General features: G+C 36.3%; 1 protein-coding gene across 1 annotated transcript; it reads right to left on the minus strand.

The window, feature by feature from the left end:
- Positions 1 to 639: 639 nt before the first annotated feature.
- On the minus strand, positions 640 to 21690 carry LOC135102906 (protein phosphatase 1 regulatory subunit 7-like). The gene is made up of 9 exons (XM_064008553.1): positions 21549 to 21690; positions 20014 to 20147; positions 17705 to 17760; positions 16861 to 17057; positions 14456 to 14618; positions 12010 to 12126; positions 11321 to 11512; positions 7211 to 7380; positions 640 to 757 (listed from the first exon to the last, which is right to left on the minus strand). Exons 2-9 carry the CDS (start codon positions 20105 to 20107, stop codon positions 754 to 756), a joined length of 993 nt encoding a protein of 330 aa, XP_063864623.1. The 5' UTR covers positions 20108 to 20147; positions 21549 to 21690; the 3' UTR covers positions 640 to 753.
- Positions 21691 to 21815: the final 125 nt, after the last annotated feature.

Genomic DNA, 21815 nt, shown 5'->3' on the forward strand with positions numbered 1-21815 from the left:
CATGATGTGTCCGAGAGCCATTGAGAGAGATGTTTCTGAGTTTTAACTGCACCTTATAACTGTGCCCTGTGATTGTGCCCTGTATTGTGTCCTGTGCTTGGAAAATTAATGTGTCTATTGTGTGCCCAAATGTGTCATCACCACCAGAGGGCACTGGGTTCCTGATTCTTGTAAGTAAAGCAGCCTCACATCTATCACCACAAACACAGCCCAAAGTAATGTACAGTGAGCCTCTGTCTTCTGTGCCTTGGGGAATACAGACAGTAAGAATGGGGTGGGAGGGTTACAAGAACATATACTGTATGTATATATATATATATATATATATATATATATATATATATATATATATATATATATATATATATATATATATATATAGTAAGATATGTGACAACACACGGTCATTATACCGTACAACTGCAGTAATGCACTGAAATTTCAATAAATATTTAATCATAATAATGAACAAAACTGGCATAACAAATTCATCACTCATGCGAGCACTGGAATTTTAATAAATATTTAATCAAAATAACAAACCAAAACTGGCAAGACATACTCGTCATTCGTGCAAGCACTGGAATTTTAATAAAAATTTCATCAGAATAGTAAATTAACTCACAAAAACTAACTCACCAGCTGTGTGAGCTGCTGCTCATCAATCCGGCACCTGTTCCTTCCTCCTTTTTCCTTTCCTCTCCCCTCTTTCGTCTCATCTCAAACCTCCCTTCATGTCACCTCCCCTCCCCATTATCTGTCAGAGATAAGAGACTAGGGAGTGATACCTTGCTCTCTCTCTCTCTCTCTCTCTCTCTCTCTCTCTCTCTCTCTCTCTCTCTCTCCGCCTCATTTTTTTATGTATTTTTTTCTTGTTTCCTCCTTTCTCCTCCTTCTATACATAATTCATTTTCATTCTCAATCACTCATTCTATTTAGTTCTTACTTCCACAGAGAGAGAGAGAGAGAGAGAGAGAGAGAGAGAGAGAGAGAGAGAGAGAGAGAGAGAGAGAGAGAGAGAGAGAGAGAGAGAGAGAGAGAGAGAGAGCTCCAACTTATGGGGGTTTACTGTATCTATACATGTGACGCCAACAGTACTCGTAGGTAAATGTGACCTATACTTGTCAAAGCAGTGAGAAACTCGGATGATAATGTGTGAAACTTGGGATGGTAAGAATTTAGGACAAGGTGTGAAACTTGGAAAAGCACTGTGTATATTTGTTGTGTTGTCTCAAATGCAGTAGTGCAAATGTGCTTATTTCAATGTATTTTTTCAAAAGTTGTTTAATTTATTATATTATTTCCTGGTTTCCAGAATTAATTAATTTTTTTTACATACGTTCTTAAGTTGCCATAATGCACATTTACCATAATGAACAAATCACGTTCATTGTCGCGTACCCTACACACACACACACACACACATTGTGTGTGTGTGTGTGTGTGTGTGTGTGTGTCTGTGTGTGTGTGTGTGTGTATATATATATATATATATATATATATATATATATATATATATATATATATATATATATATATATATATATATATATATAGTAGAGGTGAACAGGGAAAACATCCAGAGTTCTTTCTTTTCTTCACTAAATTTAAGAAAAAAATGGATGTTTTCCCTTTTCGTCTCTACTGTATCTCAGAACTTTATATATATATATATATATATATATATATATATATATATATATATATATATATATATATATATATATATATATATATATATATATATAGTCATACCTCATGATTCAAACATCCTTCAATTCGAATGACTTCCAATTTGAACAGGGTTGGTGAGCAAATTTTGCCCTCCAATTTGAACACAAACACCCGTTCAAGTGACGCCACTCAGTCAGTCCCCCTTCCTTCCCTGGGACATATGGGGAAGGAGAATAGTAGATGGGACAAGGAAGTGGAGAGAGAGAGAGAGAGAGAGAGAGAGAGAGAGAGAGAGAGAGAGAGAGAGAGAGAGAGAGAGAGAGAGAGAGAGAGAGAGAGAGAGAGAGAGAGAGAGAGAGAGAATTTTAGTGCAAAATAAAAATTGTATACACTACAATAACTGTTTTCAAGACTGAAATAACAGGAATTTTCAATGACTCATCATTTTGAGGTTGGCGTTTATTTACAGTGATATTTTGCATAGAAATTTAAGGTCATTGTTTTTGTATCCCAGACAAAGGATGACCCACTATTCTGAGTCTTTTTAGGATGATTCAAGTGCTAATTTATATGTCAAAATATATAGTACTCCATGTTTTCTTTTACTGTATTTTTTTTCTATGATTTAGGTTATTTTCATTCAATTCTATATTTAGAGGGCAACATAAATCCGTAAAAATGAAAGAAATAAAGAATAAAAAATATGGGGATTTTGGGATCTGGAGGTGGTCAATTTTTTTTCATTAATTTGAATGGGATAAATTGCTTCCCAATTCAAACAGCCTAAAAGAACCAATTAAGTTTGAATCATGAGGTACCACTGTAATATATATATATTACAGTGGTTTATATATATATATATATATATATATATATATATATATATATATATATATATATATATATATATATATATATATATATATATATATACACACATGTGTGTGAGTGTGTGTGTGTGTGTGTGTGTGTGTGTGTGTGTGTGTGTGTGTGTGTGTGTGTGTGTGTGTGTGTGTGTGTGTGTGAGAATAAAGGAAGATAGAAATAGTTGATAATGACACATAAGTACATCATCATTATGCTAACTCTTCATTCTTTCACTTAATTCTAAATCAAATCTTGCTTTTCAGTGGCCTCCCATATCAAATTTCCTTACCAATCCAGTTTTGTTACATTTTCACTACTTGTCAACTCTATTTCTTTCAAGGTAATATTATTTCATCATACTTTTCCTATTCACCCATCGAATGACCAGAAGAAACCTTGATTTGATATCCATTTCCTATAATGGATAAATTGATCGAAAACTTCACAAGTGTGTTCACACAATGCCCATTACACAAGTCACACACACAAAAAAAAAAAAGGATGACAAAAGACTCTGAAGCAATTCTGAACATGTATGCAGAGGCTAACTCCATAACTTCAATAATTCAAAATTAGTTTTTCTTAAGTCACCTACAGAATATTGGATCAAAGGGTGTATGAGTACAACATTCAGTATAGCTTAGTCCAGGGTGCTCTAATTTATAGCCAATGGGTACATCTCAACCAACACAATATTCTATCTAGCCTGCACAAGCTTCAAATGCATATAAACAATTTATTTATCAATAAGCAGGCTGACATTTCCCAAAAATGGGTAGTAACCAAAGCAAGGCACCCACACATATAGACTCATAATCACACACTCACAAGCATTCCTTCACATCTCAGTCTGTAAGAATCTGGGGGAAGAGGCCTGATCCCTATTGACCACACAAATAACCTCACACTTACAACCATTCCCTACATGTAAGACTAATTAATAGAAACTACATAGGTAAATGATGAAATAAATTATTTTTCTTAGTCTCTCAGCAAATTACACATTCCTCTCCACCACACTTCTCTTATGACACTAAGAGTGATGTCAATCCAACTATTTTTCCAATCAGGAAAAAATAAATACTGTTGCATACATTAAATTTAGTTTAGGCATTGTCTGATATTTGAGAACAAATCTTGTTCAGCCAAAACTAATAGCTGCATGTTTTGAATTTCTTTTATTTGTCTTACTAAAGTTCTTTCTAAAGATGTTTTTATTTTCTTTGTGAAGTGGCACAGAATTAGGCAAACCACTTTCAGACAAACATTTGAAGAGTTTGAGAATAAAGTCCAAATGAAAAATTATTAACTTTTCTTATCTGCAAGTTATTCTTTTGTCATAGTATTTGCTAAGGTTTAACATAATATACTCATTATATATGATTTCTCAGAGTGCCTACATAATTCTTTCTTTGTCACCATCACATTTCTCTTGTCCTGAATTGTATCACACTGACCATCCCAACAAAAAATCCAAATAAAACATTCAATAATTTACTCATGCATTATATACAGTCTCTTTTTTTTCTTCTCTTCACCCACAAAGATGTGTAAAATATATGAAGAAGCCCTTACACTAAATAAAAGTTTAGAGACCCCCTGGCCTTAGCAAACCCACTCAAGGTGAGTCTATTTCGTCATTTCCAAGCGACACAGTTTGAGACAATCAAGCTAATGTAAATGAGGTTACGCTTTACAATTACAAACAAATGAGTGTACAAATTATCACTATCAAAAGTAGTTATACAACAATTTGTTTATAATACAAAAGTAATACATGTAACTCTTAAAACTTTCATGTAGTATGCATATGATGTACATACAACCTAACATGACACATTAAATCACAACAGACTGGAATCATAGTAAGACATTATGTACTGGCTTCCAGAAACACATAATGCTGTGTTCAGTGAGTCTGGGCACAAGGCAACAGCAGCAGCAGCCACTACCATTCACATGTGTGATGATCAGCCACATACTGATACTGCAGTTACAATCCATTACAAATAAGGAACAGTCAAATCTGACACCTTAGAATAAATGCCACTTAGTTAATTTGTATCTAATCTATGATATAAGCGGCTTATGCATATGCTTGTACAGTAATTTTTTTTGCATAATCACTTTTATATGTATGAAAGTTTACTGACTGGGTACAAAACATCCAGTCCTAAAGGTGCATATTTCAACAAAGCAAAGCTGTTAATCATACAACAAGCTTGGTGACAATCAATAAAATAACTTAACTTATATCTGAGAAATAACACTCTCCGACTAGTAGTCTTAACATATTATTGCCAGAAATAATTCCAAAGTTATTCTCTTTTACACAAAAATGTACATATCTTACAAAAACGTTTCAAAGACTTGTTTTCTTAAAATATATTTAATTTTCTTGTGTGAATCAACTATTTTACAGGATAAAATATCCCACAAAAATAAGTTGAATCACATCCTGAATTAGGAAGCACACTTCCCATTTACCTGAAATGATTTTTCATATGAAAATCTACCTAAGTTAATAAAAAAATATACCACACAATAAAAGACAGATGAAGCTTCAACACCATACTTACACTATGTCTATGCAAGAGATTGAAATTGAGATAGTATTCAATCTGAAGCTCATGTCAAATGTTAATCTATAAAACAGGCCATTAAAAGTGCAGAAAAAGAGCAATTACCAACAATCACACTGCTTGATAACAAACACCTTAAGAATGTATCTTATAAGTACATACATACAATAAAGATTTAAAACTTATGTCATAGGACACGTATGTATTCTCTAATACACAAAGTCACTTGTATCTTGGCATTAATACTGACAAAGAGCAACTGTCACACACACACACACACACACACACACACACACACACAGGAAAGAGAGAGAAAAAAAAAATCATTAACACAAGTTATGACTGCTGCCTATATTTGTGCAGTCTCTTATGCCTTCATATGCATGTGCACCACACAAACTAAAATTATAATTCATCAAAGAGTAATGACAGGTTAAGATTTTCAGCAATTATAAAAATGTGTAATTTCAATTATAGCATTTTAATATCAACTGATCCCTTATGGCTCTCATCTTGCATAGATGAAATGAGTATGAAATGTATGTATTTGAGTCTGACCTCAAATACATAATGTAATGAACTCTTCTTTTAATGTATATTCACTGTATAACTGAATACTAATACAGATATTTTATATCTGTCTTAATATGGATATACAATCATGCTATGTCAAGAAGGAGCCTTTGGGAGGCACACAATAAGATCCTGTTTCAATATGCACAATTATTACTTTAGACAAAGACTACAAAATTTGGTGAAAAATTTTTTGTTTTATAAAAATGTGCTTCCACAAGCTACAGCTGCCTTAAATATATAATGCAACACATAACAAACACTTACAGTAACTACATATTCTACACCTTTTGGCAGTTGTTACACCAAGGAAGATCTTCAGACACCTGTCCAGCACAATAACTTACTGCACATGCAAAATACCACATCTTACGTGTCACTTTGCTATCAAAATTCATTGTCTATGAACTCCCCACTCTGAAATAATCCATTCACTGACTATTCTTTTATTAGATATGTACTGTAAGAAGTAAGGAAATCCTTTTCCCATAAAATAAATACAATCTAAATCTAACTAATTTCAATGATGATGTTATTTGCTATTACTGGCTCAATGGAAATACAGAGTCCTGTCAAAACAAAGTTGCTGAATACAAATACAGCTGTATGCAAATGCTAACTGCAGTATTCTTTATACTGCTTAGTAGGTTTATGAGAACATTAGTACCTTAAATATATGTTCTTATTCAATTTTCCATACCAAGCAACATGAAATAAAGGTCAGGTTTGAGAAAAGATTACCCAAAACAGAATAGATTGCATTCCATCATATTATTCATCACCATCAATCTTAAATTCTTGTCATAAACTCCTGCCAGTCTGGCCCATGACAGGAATGCCTCTAGAATCATGATTAAGTTATTTCTAGAAAACACAAGAACAAGAGATGTCCTTTACTAATTTTATCTTACCTCTTGTATCACTGAAGAACACTATTACATAAAAAGACATACTTTTCCTTTTTGCAACCACTATTCAGCATGATACTGTTTGGTATTCAAAATGTTTTGGTGAAACTAAGAAAGCTCACACACAATCTAGTGAGATTGTTGAAACTAAAAAATAATACTCATTTAATAGGGGAGTGATCGAACATGACCAGCAGGGCAAGGTGTTTCATGTAATTTGTTGCATCACTGTATGAGCTGCTTAACTCTCCAACATATATCCCTACAACTGAAGCAACCTTATTTCTTTTTAACTTGGTGAAAGCTATTTTATTCATAGTTGAGGAATATCTGTTGAAATTTGTCCCTAAATACAATTCAAAAAGTGCATTGCATAATAGTAAACAAACTGCAAAGTTGCAATAAAACTTGATAATAAAAACTGTCCTATGGAAATGAGCTGAAAGGTTTAATTGGTATGTACATTACACATGTGAAAATTCATCAATCATTAGGTCTTGGAGCATAGAATCATTGAATTAAAGGACTCCCTTTATACATAATGCAAACAGCTGTGTAAATAGGTGTACCTTATACATAAATGACAACAGCTCACCATCACCTTACCGGCAAAGTGTAGAATCAATCTGTGTTAATGACGGAAGAGCCATCTTAATCTTGCGACGGTAATCAGCACTGCGCTGCAGTGGGTTTCCCTCAAGGTAGACAGTTTGTATTCCTTTGGCATTTTCTAGCTGTTTCAAGTCATTCCAGTCACTAATCTCATTGCCATTGAACTGAAAGCAGAGAGCAAGATATCAATGAAAATTTGTAGCCGATGGAAGTGGAAAACCTTATAAAACTAACTTATCAAAATAAATCACATCTCAGTTTGTAAAAATTTAAGGGAAAAAACAAATGATAAAACTCACTTCAAGTTTGTATTTGCAAAATTACAAACAAGGAATTACAATAAGGAAAAAAATGAGTAAATATTGAATAAACACACACACACACACACACACACCGCGTAGTGTAGTGGTTAGCACACTCGGCTCACAACAAAGAAGGCCCAAGTTCGCATCCTGGGCGCAGTAAGGCAAATGGGCAAGCCCCTTAATGTGTAGCCCCTGTTCACCTAGCACCAAGTAGGTACGGGATGTAACCTGAAGGGTTGTGACCTCGCTGCCCCAGTGTGTGGTATGGAAGGGGTCTCAGTCCTACCCAAAGATCGGTCACTATGAGCTCTGAGCTCTTTCTGTAGGGGAATGGCTGGCTGGGTGACCAGCAGACAACTATAGGTGAATCAGAGAGAGAGAGAGAGAGAGAGAGAGAGAGAGAGAGAGAGAGAGAGAGAGAGAGAGAGAGAGAGAGAGAGAGAGAGAGAGAGAGAGAGAGAGAGAGAGAGAATTTTTAAAAGTAAGATGAAGTGCCAGTCCCCCAAAGGGAAGTCAAAAGGATTATTGAAAAGTGGAGGACAAGTCTTGAAACCTCCCTCTTGAAAGAGATCAAGTCATAGGAAGGAAGATATACAGAAGCAAGCAGGAAGTTCTAGAGTTTACCAGAGAAAGAGATGAATGATTGAGAATACTGGTTAACTCTTGCATTAGAGAGGTAGACAGAATAAGGGTGAGAGAAAGAAGAAAGACTTGTGCAGCAAAGGGAAAGGAGGGAGGCAGGCGGTTAGCGAGATCAGAAGAGCAGTTAGCATGAAAATAGCGGCAGAAGATAGCAAGATGCAATACTGCAGCAATAAGAGAGGCTGATGACAGTCAGTTTGAGAGGAATTGATTCCACCCAGACTAAAAAAGCAGAATGAGTGGAAAACCCCCAATATATGTGAAGTGTGCATCATACAAGGACAGATAAGGCCTCTGTACAGAATTTGCAGCTGGGGCTCTGAAAAACTGGCAGAGATGACTCAGAACAAATAACTTAATAGAAGTTGTTTTAGCTAGAGATGAGATTTGAAGTTTCCAGTTTAGATTATGAGTAAAGGACAGACCAAGGATGTTCAATGCAAAAGAGAGGGACAGTTGAGTATCAATGAAGAAGAGGGGATAATTATCTGGAAGGTTGTGTCGAGTTGACAAATGGAGGAATTGAGTTTTTGAAGCACTGAACAATACTAAGTTTGCTCTGCCACAATAAAAATTTTAGAGAGATCAGAAGTCGGGCATTTTGTGGCTTCCCTGCATGAGCTGTTTAATTCATGAAGGGTTGGACGTCTATGAGAAGACATGGAAAAGTGCAGGATGGTATCATCAGCATAAGAGTGGATAGGGCAAGAAGTTTGGCTTAGATCATTGATGAATAACAGGAAGAGAGTAGGTGACATGATAGAACCCAGAGGAACACCACTGTCCACCGAATTAAGAGGAGAACAATGATTATCTACCGCAGCAGCAAAAGAATGGTCAGAAAGGAAACTTGAGATGGGGTTACAGAGAGAAGGATAGAACCCGTAGGATGGTAGTTTGGAAATCAAAGCTTTGTGCCAGACTCTATCAAATGTTTTTGATATATATACGGCAACAGCAAAAGTTTCACCAAAATCCCTAAAAGAGGATGACCAAGACTCAGTAAGAAAAAGCCAGGTCATCAGTAGAGTGGCCACGATGAAACCCATACTGGTGATCAGATATAAGGTTGTAAAGTGATACATGTTTAATCCTTAAACTGATATGATTGCTTATATGAGGCATCTAGAGTCAGAAGAGCAAAGCCACCAGTTTGCCCATTTTCAGGTTTCAAGAAGATGGTAAAATGCAAATCCTTCCTGTGTGTTCTAGTAATACAGTCAGAACAATATCCAACTTCCTTACCCCTCTACCGATAGGCTATAGTTGCATTTCTTTAATTACCCAGAAAATGTGGAATACATACTCATGGATCTCAGAGACAAAACTGCAATTCCACTAATGAATGAGAGCGTGGTAAAGATAGATGCTTCCACCCACCAAATCACTGTGCTGCATTCAAGGCCAAAGAGCACCTACATGTCCAAAGTCATGTTTACACCAACCTAAAGACTGCATAGCTCTATTGCTCCTGCTCAATATTAAAAAATTCAGAAAAATAGTAATTGTTAACAAAACTGGAAAATATTAACAGGGTACATTTTCTATTATCTGACCTATTTTTGTGATTATGGTTTTCTTTCTGAAAAGTAATTGCATTATGCACATGTACAACTTATCTTATGATGTACATGTATATATATTTATATACTATGGCAAAATCTTTTTTTTTTTTACTAGTTTATATCAGGCTGCATAATTATATTGGCATATATTGCATTGTGTTTTTAACACATTTTGTGGAAATAATTCATACACCAACTTTAAGTGGAATTACTTCAAAACTATCATTTGCCAGCTTTGCCCTTCTGACTCTAGACACCTCATATAATCAAGCCTCTCTTTTCATGTGATGCTGTGGTTGCTTATATAAATCATGAATTTTTGTGGCAAATATTTTAAATTTTCATGGTGTGCTTCCTTTCAAATGTGTTCTAGTGATCACTGGCCATTTTCTCCTTTCACCACAAAAAAGCCAGAGAGATGTCAAGGATCAACATCAATTTTTTTATGAGATGTGAGAGATATCTGGCAGCTCTCAAAACCCTCCAGTAGAAACCCCACACTCCACATAATAGAAAATGTAGTGGAGGAAGAGAAAAACAGAGGTTGTAAAGGTAAACTAAAGAGTAGAAAATTTTGGATCTTTGCATAAAGTTGGAATTGAAAAAATGAATTGTTGTGTGCAATTATTCATACATCATGATATATCTATTTTCACATGAATGTGTGTGCCTATTAGTGATGTAGATGTAACTAGGCAAGGAAAGTACAAGGGCTAAGAAGACAAAATGGAGTAGAAGTGCAAAGGGAATGGAAGGAGGAAGAATGAAAAGTATGGGACCAGGAAAAGAGAATACTTATTCTACAATATTTTCTGTCTCCCTCTAATTCTTCACTCACTCCTACCATTACTGCTTATATTTATTCTTTCTACTTTCTCCCAATTCTCTCTTCCTCCTCCATCACCATTTCTGCACTTCCTTGCCCCAAGTACTCTCCTTTCCTGGTTATGAAGTCCCTTCCTCCCTCAACTCTACATTAAGTCTCTTCCTCCCCTTGTTCTTTTCCTCTTGGGTCAAATCTCCCTCCCTGCCACCTACCCTCCCTTTATCTGTCAAAAGTAAGGTACAAGAGAGTGATAGCTCACTCTCCCCCAGTCATCATTCATGCTTTATTCTTTCCCAATCTATCTGCTTTTGATGTCTACTGTATTTTTGTTTTGTATCTGTGCCTATTTTACATTGTTGTGTGGTTAATGATAAATAAAAGCAAGTTTGAGTGTTTTCTGACCTTGTTCTTTGGTCTACCAACACAGTGATAAGTGTCATGTTATCAACTTTTGAACAGTATTTACAGTCTTTAAACAATGATATGGGCAAATAGTTGTTTGAAATAGGCAGAAATGGCCTATTTATGCATATATAAGGCTTTGAGAAACTTGAGGATGGGATCAAGGAATACAAGCTCCTATTTCTTAGCATTCTTATGGGGAAAATTTATCCAACAAAAGCCATTTTGAAATATGAATGTTGTAGGAATGCAACCCCATTGTATATCGCAGTATGTATGCCTGCATTGAGATATGTATTCCTAATCCTTCAGTCTTATAAAATGAAATAATATAATCAATAAAACTTTTACTCATAAGACTTACCCAGAACTCCTCTATCTCTGTAAGATGACTAATATTTTCAATCTTTTTTATCCTATTAACAGCCATGTCTAAGGTTTGGAGTTTCACGTTGTTATCAAGACCTTCCAGCACTTCAATGCCATTGTGGGAACAATACAGCTGCTCCAAGTTTACAAGGCGACCTAATCCTTCTATTTTTGTTAGTCGATTACTCTGAAATAATTCATAATTTCATTACTATTGATTGTCATCCATATGGTATGTCAAGAAACATGTTTAGTAGGAAACATTTGGCACACACCTTGAATTCTGAACCATCAATACTTACTATGTACACTCCTACTTACATAATATGTTTAAGTTATAAATGCCATCATCACAGAAAAAATTATAAGCAAAAGACAACACATCCACAAACTGAGTAAGAAATTAAAACCTGTGCTCACAATCATTTGAACACTCCAAAGGTTGACGTCTTCAACTTTGTGAGTCAAATTTTTTTAACATGAAATAAATCCTCTATTTCACAAGCAACTATACCACACTGCTCTAACAGTGATAAAATTAATGGATAGAAACATCAAAAATATATTCATACCACATACATGCATGATTCTATTACCCCTTTTTTTGTTATCATACAGCAAAAAATTCATTATTTCAGGTCAAAGGATTGAGAAAAAATATTCCCTAATTATAAATAAACTAACCTGCACACCAAGGATTTTCAAATTGATGAGGGAGTCCATGTTCTGCAGTTTTGTAATTCTATTCTTACCCAAGAATATACTATTCAGGTTTGTCAATCCATCCAAATTTTCAATGACCTGTGGAACAAATTTAAAAGAACAAATTAAATTCATAACAATTATGTAATTTTGAAGATAAAATGAATCTTGAAAGAACTTACCTCTATCATATACATATATACAGTTAGTTTCTGACCAGTTATGAAAAACACAGTACAACACTGAAAATCATGCTTTGTGTTACTGCTGCCAATTTTGGATTAGACAGCCAGCAGTTGGAGGGGTCAAGGGACACAATTCCTATCTGAAAACCCCAGTCCCTAGCCCTGTCCGTGGAGGCAGGGTGATAGGCCTTGACAGCTTGACCCTGATGCAGAGAGAGGTTCTGCTCTTTATTTGAGAGACTGTAGTTCATGTACTCCCGTCAGAACTCTGCTCCAGCACTGCCTTTGCCATGTCCTCAGAAAAGATGTGCTCCTAGTTCATGGGTGAGATCATTGCCTCTTGTCCTCAAGAAGGAAGGACAGAGGGAGGAGGAAAAGACAGAATTCTCTCTGATGGCAGAGGAAGTTACTCAGTTGTGCTGTGAGCTTCTCTGAAGAATGTTGAATTGGAGCAGCTCAAAGCTCTGAACATTTGGTTCAACAGGCTAGTGGTGTTCTTGGAAAAAAGGCCTTGCTCATCAAGAAATTTCTCAATAGCACCACCCATCCAAAACTATAAGTTCTGGACATAGTGCAAGGAGTGGAAGGTGGATTCAAGGTGCAGCATGTCATACATAGAGAAAGCAAGGCTGGCCTTCTGCAAAAGAGACTTCACCATTTGAAAGGATGGAAGAGAAGGAAGGACTGACCTTGGACAGCTGTCCTTTTCTTGAGTCACCAGACACCTGGTAAGGTCACATCTTTTTAGACAGATGGGATGGTAGTGCATACATCTTCTTGTCCACAAGCCACCTGTGTACCCTTGCCTTCACCTCTTTGGTCTGAGGGCTGTCAGCCCACTTCAGGGTGTGTTTAGGACACTCAGTAGGAATCCTCAGTCCCCAAACCTTCTCAAAGGGGGCTTGAGCAAGTCTAGTAGGCAAGTCCAGGCTGCCTCTCATCTCAGAAAAGTGCATGAACAGGCATTCAAATACGTGGGAAAACACTCACATCTGGGCTAGAAAAGTCCATGTCCTCCCCCTGAGGTTGTTGTTGCAAGGACACCCACCCATGTGAAGAATACTTAGAAGAGTGCATGACATCCAGATATAATGTTGGTGAAGCACACTCCTGTCTGGGTTCCAAACTGTGTAAAGAAGGCCTTGAAGAACTCATAGCACAGGGGTAGGGTGACACTTCCCTGAGAGAAGGCTAGGGTGAGTGTTGCCAAAAATTAATAACTGAAGAGCAAGTTTGTGACCCCCTCAATAAGCCTTTTTCTTGCATGAGAGAGACAACAGACACTTGGTATCTTGGCAGCAAGGATAAGCAAGTAAAGCTGCATTCCCATGGTGGAAAGATGCAGAGGGAACAGTCCTGGCACTATGAAGGTGATGCTTGGTCCTAACGTTGTGTATCAGAGGATGCTACCACCATGTGACGGGGTGGGTAGGTGATGCACACTCCCTGTGCCTGGGTGACACCAACAGCCAGTGTTCTAGAAAGACAAGTTCCAGTAAAACTCTCATCAAACCTTACTTTCTAAACTGAACATGCACTGGGGTGACACTGCTCTCAGATGATGAGGCAATTTGGGTCGGGAGCATTCCCTGTAACAAGGGGAAGCAGGCGATGGTCAGTTTGTGCTGTGGTGATGCAAGCAAAGCTTGCTTGTGCCGTGGAGATGGCAGTCTCCCATAGTAGGGAGAAGCAGGTGACAAGCATGCCCAGTAACAAGGCAACTCTTGCCTTTTGCAGTGAGGTAATGCTACTGTGGAACAGCAAGGTGAAGAAGGTGACAAGTGTTCCCTATAACAAGGGGAAGCAAGAGATGCCATACCCCAGTAACATGGAAACAGTGAGCTTCCTCTGTAGAGAAAAGATGCTTGCGATATCTTGTTCCTGTGGCAAGAAGATGCAAGTGATGCTTGCTTCCTATGTCAAGGCAACTCCTGTGACTTTCTCTTAAAAAAAAAAAAAAAAAAAAAAAAAAAAAAAAAAAAAAAAAAAAAAAAAAAAGCTGTGTTGGGACATCCACTAGCCAAGAAGAGCGAAGACATGATGACTATACATGGAGTCTCCCTGCCCACCTCCTGGCAGCAAAGTATGGTAACACAAGCCATGAGCTTCAAATGTACTATGTTCTTCATAACTGATCAGAGACCAAATATTTATATGATAAAGGTAACTGTTTCTTCAACAAATTAGGGACTATATTACAATATAAGCAATACTACCAACATATGAAACATTACTCCTCCTACCCTTATTTTGTTGTCTCCAAGCTCAAGATGCTCCAAATTCTTCAAATGGTTGAGATTTTCAATTCGGCAAATCTTGTTAGCACACAAGAATATCTTTTTTAGGTTGACCAATCCTTCCAAGTTTTCAATTTTTCTTACTCGGTTGAAGGATATATCCAGTGTTCTAGAAAGACAAGTTCCCATAAAACTATCATCAAACCTTACTTTCTAAACTGAACAGATTCACATGATCCCTTAATAAACCCAGACCATCCATTCTTTCACCTTTGAAATTCTCCACAGCCACACATATGTGGCTACCTAATTAAACTAGAGTCTTACCACAAGTGACAATCAAACCTGAAATGCAGATATAAACTCATTTTTTTGGAAAAAAAAGGTGAAAAAATAAGGCCAGCCAAGACATGGCACACAACTCTCACATTCACACTCATTCACATCACTCTCATAGCCCCTTGGATCATGATTGAGGAGAGAAAGTACTCCTGCCCTCAGTTTATGGGGATCAGATGCACCTATCAGATAATTTCATCTGGTGTGTCTCCATAATAAGTACTCTCCTGTACCACACCTGACTGTCCCACACTTGTGTGAGATTGTCAATGTGAGGCTTCTCCCTTTGAAGTCATTGGACCACATCATTCCTCACCCACTCACAACTGCTCTCCATTAATTTCTGTCATGCAAAATAATTCTATTGTGCTCCAATGTCAGTCCTCTTCCCTTTAAGGCCTCCTTTACATTATCTATCCATCCCTCATGTGCCCTACCTCACAAGTTCACACTTCTCACACTTGATCTTACCATCATCTTCACCAACCTATCATCCTCCATTCTCTCAACACATCCAAACCATCTCACTGCACACTGCTCTGCCCATCCTTTCAAGTCTCTTGCAACATCCGTTCTCCTTCTCACTTCATCCTTTCTGACTCTATCTGTCCAAGTTATTTATTTAAAGTGTCCTATACTCAAAACAGCCTATTCATACCTCTGAACACTTTTCCTGTCTTCCTTAACCCTAGCTCTAACCTAATAATCATAACAGTACTACTACTACTACTACACTACTACTATTATTACTACTACTACTACTAACAACAACAACAACAACAACAACAACAACAACAATAATAATAATAATGACAACAAAATAATAAATCAGGTTCATCATTATCAGTGACCAAAAATAAAGCAATGGCAAAATTTTACGCCATTCATACATCAAAATATCCTTAGGTACATTATCCCATGACTAGATGGTAGTTCCAAGTTCATTTTCTTTATCTAGTTAACTTTACTGGATTGTGAAAAATAAATTACTTTAATAAATTTAAATGAATAAAGAAATTATGAGTATGTGAGCATCACCACTGTTAAGAGAGCAGAGATGGTGATAGTCACAGACACTTACACATTGTTTATTGAAAAATATCCAATTTCTGAAATTTATGATGTCTTGGAGTCAGGATAAATAATTTGGTACCTGTACCACAACTCCATAAAAAGTGTGAAGTAAGTAAGTTTCCATCAACAAACTCCTCATACAACCACAATCACACAAGTAGGTAATAGTTAATGGAGATGTCTACTGAAATGTTTGTCTCAAAGCACATGATTATTGCTATAAAGAATATACAAACATTATGAACTAGGTGTTACCAAAAAATTCCTGATCCAGAAGACCTCATTAAGATAAAGAATAATAAAGAAGTATCATAAAAAGACACATCAATGCAGTCATTAGCAGCAGGATCAGTTTACCCATTTCTGACAACTCATTTGTAAAATCACAATGTTTTATATCCTACTTTTACATAATATAGAGGGTTGTTTGTTGACAAGAAGGCAGAAAGTAATTACATGAAGTCACTTATCTTCATGTTTTTTTTTTTTTTTTTTAAAGTTGTGAGTGGTACAACTGCATAAAGCATGAATGAAGCGAACCAGGTCCTTAGATATCAGTGCCTTTATGTACAGGGGAGGAGGCTGATGAGCTGACATTTGGTGAATGCAGCCAACAGACAAATATAAATACGGAGCTTTTCAAAATCAAAGCTGACAAAGTTGAACAGGCTAAGGAAAATAGAGCATCTAAAGGAGGAACATTATACAACTTTTCTTTACATATTTGTTACTTAACATGCCTTATCTTATCACAATTTTGATATTCACTTATTGCCAACAATAATTATTGTAACTGGAAGTTTCTTGAATAGAATACTAACTGAGACCATACCAATAGGCTCAATTTGATTATGAGTACATTAATGAGTTTAGGTCTACCAGCAAGAGCTTTTTATTGACTGAAGCCACTATGCTTCTATGAATGTATTGAGTTGGTAAGCTGTATGCTGGTGCTATAATTCTGTCTTAAGCCATTTAAGAGAGGTAGTGAAACTTACTCCAAATTAACAAGTGCAGACAAGTTTTCAATAACAGTAATCTGGTTGTCATACAGCTCCAGCTCCTTCAGCATTGTAAGGGTGTGTAGATTTTCTATTTTCTTGATGAGATTCCATCGCAAACAGAGGGTCTCCACACACCTCAAGGATTCAAGATTTTTTATTTTATCAATACGGCGATGATTCAAGTCAACATCCTGGAAACAACAATACAATGTATGTATAAGAACATAAGAACATAAGAAATAAGGGAAGCTGCAAGAAGCGACCAGGTTTACACATGGCAGTCCCTGTATGAAATATACCTACCTATTTTCACCTATCATCCCCATCCATAAACCTGTCTAATCTTCTCTTAAAGCCCCCTAATGTCCTAGCACTAACAACATGATTACTGAGTCCATTCCACTCATGTACCACTCTATTTGAGAACCAATTTCTTCCTATCTCTTTCCTAAACCTAAATTTTTCAAGCTTGAACCTGTTATTTCTTGTTCTATTCTGGTTGCTGATCCTAAGAATTTTGCTTACATCCCCCTTGTTATAACCCTTATACCACTTAAAGACTTATATCAGGTCCCCTCTTAACCCACGTCTCTCTAAAGAACGTAAATATAACAACTTCAATCTCGCCTTGTAAGGAATACTTCTCATTCCCTGTATCATTTTACTCATTCTCCTCTGTACTGATTCTAATAGACCTATATCTTTCCTGTAATGTGGGGACCAGAACTACACAGCATAGTAGTAATAATAGCTATAAAGACTAATATACAAGCTGGTAAAGAGGTACACATAATATAGCCATGACACTTGAAATGGAAACTTTTCAAAGGGGACTCACCACAGCATTTGGGTCCAGGATGACCAGATCCTCACACTCATCATCATCAGGATCAGCTGCAAAAAAATATTACATTTTAACTAGTGGTGAGTACAGTGAATCAAGGAATTCAATAAATTATATTAATTATTCATTTGCCAATGAAATGTAACATATACAGAACATACACTCTTGTTCATTCATATATCATATATGTAGTTTTCATATATTTCTATACATTAACAAACAGCCAGTCATCTAGTGGAATCCTAGGCTTGGATGCACAAAGGCACAATGGTGCCTTTGTGCTATGGTGACTGCCAACAATCACATAAAAAAAATAAGATGTGTGATAGAAATTTTTCGATTTAAAAAACAAAGGCTTTTATTGTATTAACCTGTGAAGTTAACAATATATTTTGTTCCTACAGTCTATGTATTCCATCAGTTATTCTTATTTTTTCTTGAGCATTTTTGTGCAGTTTGTAAGCTGATTCACTCCTATATGGCTAGTGATGTGATATCACCATTACTTCTCAATCAGATCAAAGTCTATAAATGAGTTTATGTAAATAATGTACAAATTTCTTATTATGTAAGAGGGATCCTGTCCAGGGTAAAAAAATGGAAAGAAGGAGCTCACTGGATGTGTAAGTCAAGAGGTAGCCCAACATCATCCAAAATTGCACTGTGTCTTGAAACCTTCTTGAAAGCATATGTCATAGGCAGGAGGAAATACTGAAGCAGACAGGGAATTCCAGTTTACCAGATGTGATAAAAGAATGAAAAAAAATATTCCTTAAATTTTTCATTAGGGAAGTGGACAGAATACTGAAGAAAGAAAACAGAAAGTCTTGCACAGTGATGATATGAGATACAACTTAACAGTAAAGAAAGAAAATTTGAAGACAGTCAGTCAGAGAAGAACTGATGAGACAAAATATTTTTATTCCATCCTGTTTAAGACAACTATGTGAATGGAAATCCTTATAAATACATATATAAGGTGTCCCATGAGCTAAGATATATACTGTGGGATTTGATAGTTCAAGTAACTCTAAGATGAAAATACTCTATACACATATGCTGTGTTTTGCTTTATTTTGCGAGAAATTAACGAGTAAGTTGTGTGTTGCAGGAACTGCTTGCCTGGGTGAGCATCCGCCTCCTTCCTTCCCTCCCCAGTTCACTACGTAATCAAGTGGCTCTGCACGGTATTAAGTGATAATCTTTTTTGTACAATCTACACAGTCAAAGCCTTAAAGGAAACAGTTAGCACACGACAGACTGAATTTTTGTATGTCAGTGAAGAAAATGTACAGGGAGCACAGCATTACAGTGGTTGTTAATTGCTACTTTTAAACATATGTGGCAACTCACTGCAACTGTCTTTCACTCCCTCAACACTCAGTTTACATCTTGACACCTAATAGTGACAGGCCTCATTAATCAGCTGACTGCCAAAGTGCACCTTTCTGTTATGGTGAAGATGTCTTTCACATTCAGTAACACTGAGTATTCAGACATGATATTCATGTGATGATATTCATGACATAATATTCATTCTGTGATGGGAATATCCAGGCTGCAGCAGAAGAAAACAGACACAGATACCCAGACAGAAGACAGAGTATATCAGCACCTCTGTGAAAGATATTTACTTGATACTTCTGCAGCAGCTAAATGTACTGAAGCAGCTCAAGCTGGCATTGTCTAGATGTCAAAATGAAGCCCCACATCAGTACAAGAATACAAGCACAAATACATAAAGAGGCAAAATTCATGATACATAGCATAACTTGCCATCACATAGAAGGAATATCATATAATCTAAAGGACCATTTACAGGAGTGGCAGGAACACCAGGAAGTTGTTGTGAAGCTGGTGAGTTGCCATGTATGTTCAAAGTAGCACTTGATTAAAAACCTAAATATGGAGGAAAAAGAAAAGAAGGGGGGGGGAGGAAAAGATGGCACGAGCATTATGAGTGCACCAATCAAATGCCCAACTGGAAAGGGGACATGAGGCATGGCGGTATTGCTTCTTGATCAGCTTAACTTACAGTGAGTAAACGAAGATAATGTAATGTGCTTTAATTCCTAATATGTATTATAACAGCAGCCATAACACACATTGATATAAACCTTAAAACTTGCTGCTAATTGCCACAAGTATAGCAAAATTCAAATGGTGTACAGTAGCAATGAAAAACATCTAAAATTAATACAAGAATATGTCAGGATATTCAACCCATAAGATGTGCCATACAAGATAAAAGACAATTGTCATTTTAAGCACAACAACCAGTGCAATTTACTGGTAATCTTCACCTCTTGGTTCCTCCTCAGGATCAGACTCAACAGTGGGTTCATCATACTCCTCAGTCTGATTACCAGCTGACACATCTTCAGAATCTTGAGACATCTTTCCTTCACCTGTTGGCTGTCTAAAGTTGCCCAAACACCTGAGGAAATCAGTGCATTAAACAGAGGCATACAGTTATTCATCAGACTAAGATGACTAATAACTACTGATTTCATCAGCATGTACCCAAAGATGGAGCTTACTTACCAAGAGAATATTCAAGGAACCATTACAATACATAACTACACAAATATTACACATATTATATTTACATATAGAAAAAGAGGAATTATTTCAAAATCTAATTAAAAATTAGATATAATGGCAGAACTTCTTGTAAATGCATTGATTCATTTATCAGATACCACAAAACCCTTAACTTATATTGCTACTCACTATTGCCACAACAATAATGATCCCAAGTCATATTTTGTAAATCTGAGAAACTTAAAAAAAAAAAAAAAAAAAAAAATTAACCTTCTCATGCACTGGATGCACATGTGCCAAAATGTCTTCAGGCAAAACTGCATCTATGCACAAATACATAAAAAAATATTTAAATTCATTAAAAATAAAGTTTCTGGTGTACAAGTATCCATTTTTGGTGAGTAAAAGATGAGCAAAGTTTCACAAGTAATTAAGTGGCAATGCTGATGCTTCCCAGAATAGGCCAACTGTAAGATAATTTGTCAGTCCCCAGTGACTCCAGCTGTGTGCTCAAAATCTGAGAGGAATGATGATTTCAGTTTTCTTTATTTTCATGAGATCTAATTAACATATCACAATGCCATTGTAAAGCTCATAAAAAGATGGTTTGGATGATGTGTAGCACACAGAATGCTCGCAGTAAAAATTTTGAGCTACGAGGTTCTGATTTTTCTTTTTTTTCATTGATTTGTTTTTTTATTTTTGAGGAAAAGTTAAATTACTTTTTAGTATTTTTTTTTATCATAAATATAATTTCCTTGTGAATCTAGTGATATATGATATGCGCCTACTTATGAGTCTCAAAGGAAAGAAAACTGCTTCTAAATCAAAATTTTACAAGCAATTCAAAGCACTTAATGAGAATGCCATTTACTAAAGATTTACCATAATCTTTAATCCTTAAAAGGTTTATTAATATAACCAAGAGGTATGCACTTCCTTGGGCATAATTATATCAGTATCACACTTCCACTACTTTATTCTAATGACCTAAACAAATCTAACCTGAACTAAATTTACCTTATCCTTTGGTCACAATCTATTAATATTGGTATAGGCATACTAAGAAAAGGATTCAAAGAAAATATCGATATTGTTGTTATCATCAATCTGCGACTGATGCATAAATGGTATATAAATACTCATGGTGAGGAGATCCACACCTTGATATAGGAAGGAAGTGTCGGGCGTGTAGTGACTCACTAACTAATACCGGCATTATCCATCCCCCGTGCTACAAAAAGTTACTTTGCCAACAAATAAAGTCACAAAACGCAGGGATAAGACACCGTACCTTTGCTAGCAGTGTGGTGAGTGTCAGTATAGGTGTGCGTCCGCGGCAACACAGACGAGGGTGTGTACAATGTGAAGACCACCTCGGGCAGCGGCCTTTGTTGACACTACGCCTGCCACACTAAACACGCCGCCTTTCTGCCGCCTTGCCTCACCGTGATTTTTTTTTTTTTTCTTTTCCATACCTTGCCTGACCTCACTGCTGCTGCTGCTGCTGCAACTCCTAACTGATTACACTGATTATATATACATATATATATATATATAT

This window comes from Scylla paramamosain, chromosome 8 (genome assembly GCF_035594125.1).
Source record: "Scylla paramamosain isolate STU-SP2022 chromosome 8, ASM3559412v1, whole genome shotgun sequence".
In the NCBI taxonomy this organism is placed as follows: Eukaryota; Metazoa; Arthropoda; class Malacostraca; order Decapoda; family Portunidae; genus Scylla; species Scylla paramamosain.

Bases quoted from the DNA above. Each gene is read 5' to 3' on its own strand.
- LOC135102906 (XM_064008553.1), bottom strand. From the start codon at position 20,107: ATGTCTCAAGATTCTGAAGATGTGTCAGCTGGTAATCAGACTGAGGAG. The intron at 17,058-17,704 runs GTGAGTCCCCTT...TGTTGTTTCCAG, and splicing joins TCCTGGACCCAAATGCTGTG to GATGTTGACTTGAATCATCG. The intron at 14,619-16,860 runs GTAAGTTTCACT...TTGTCTTTCTAG, and splicing joins TCTGCACTTGTTAATTTGGA to AACACTGGATATATCCTTCA.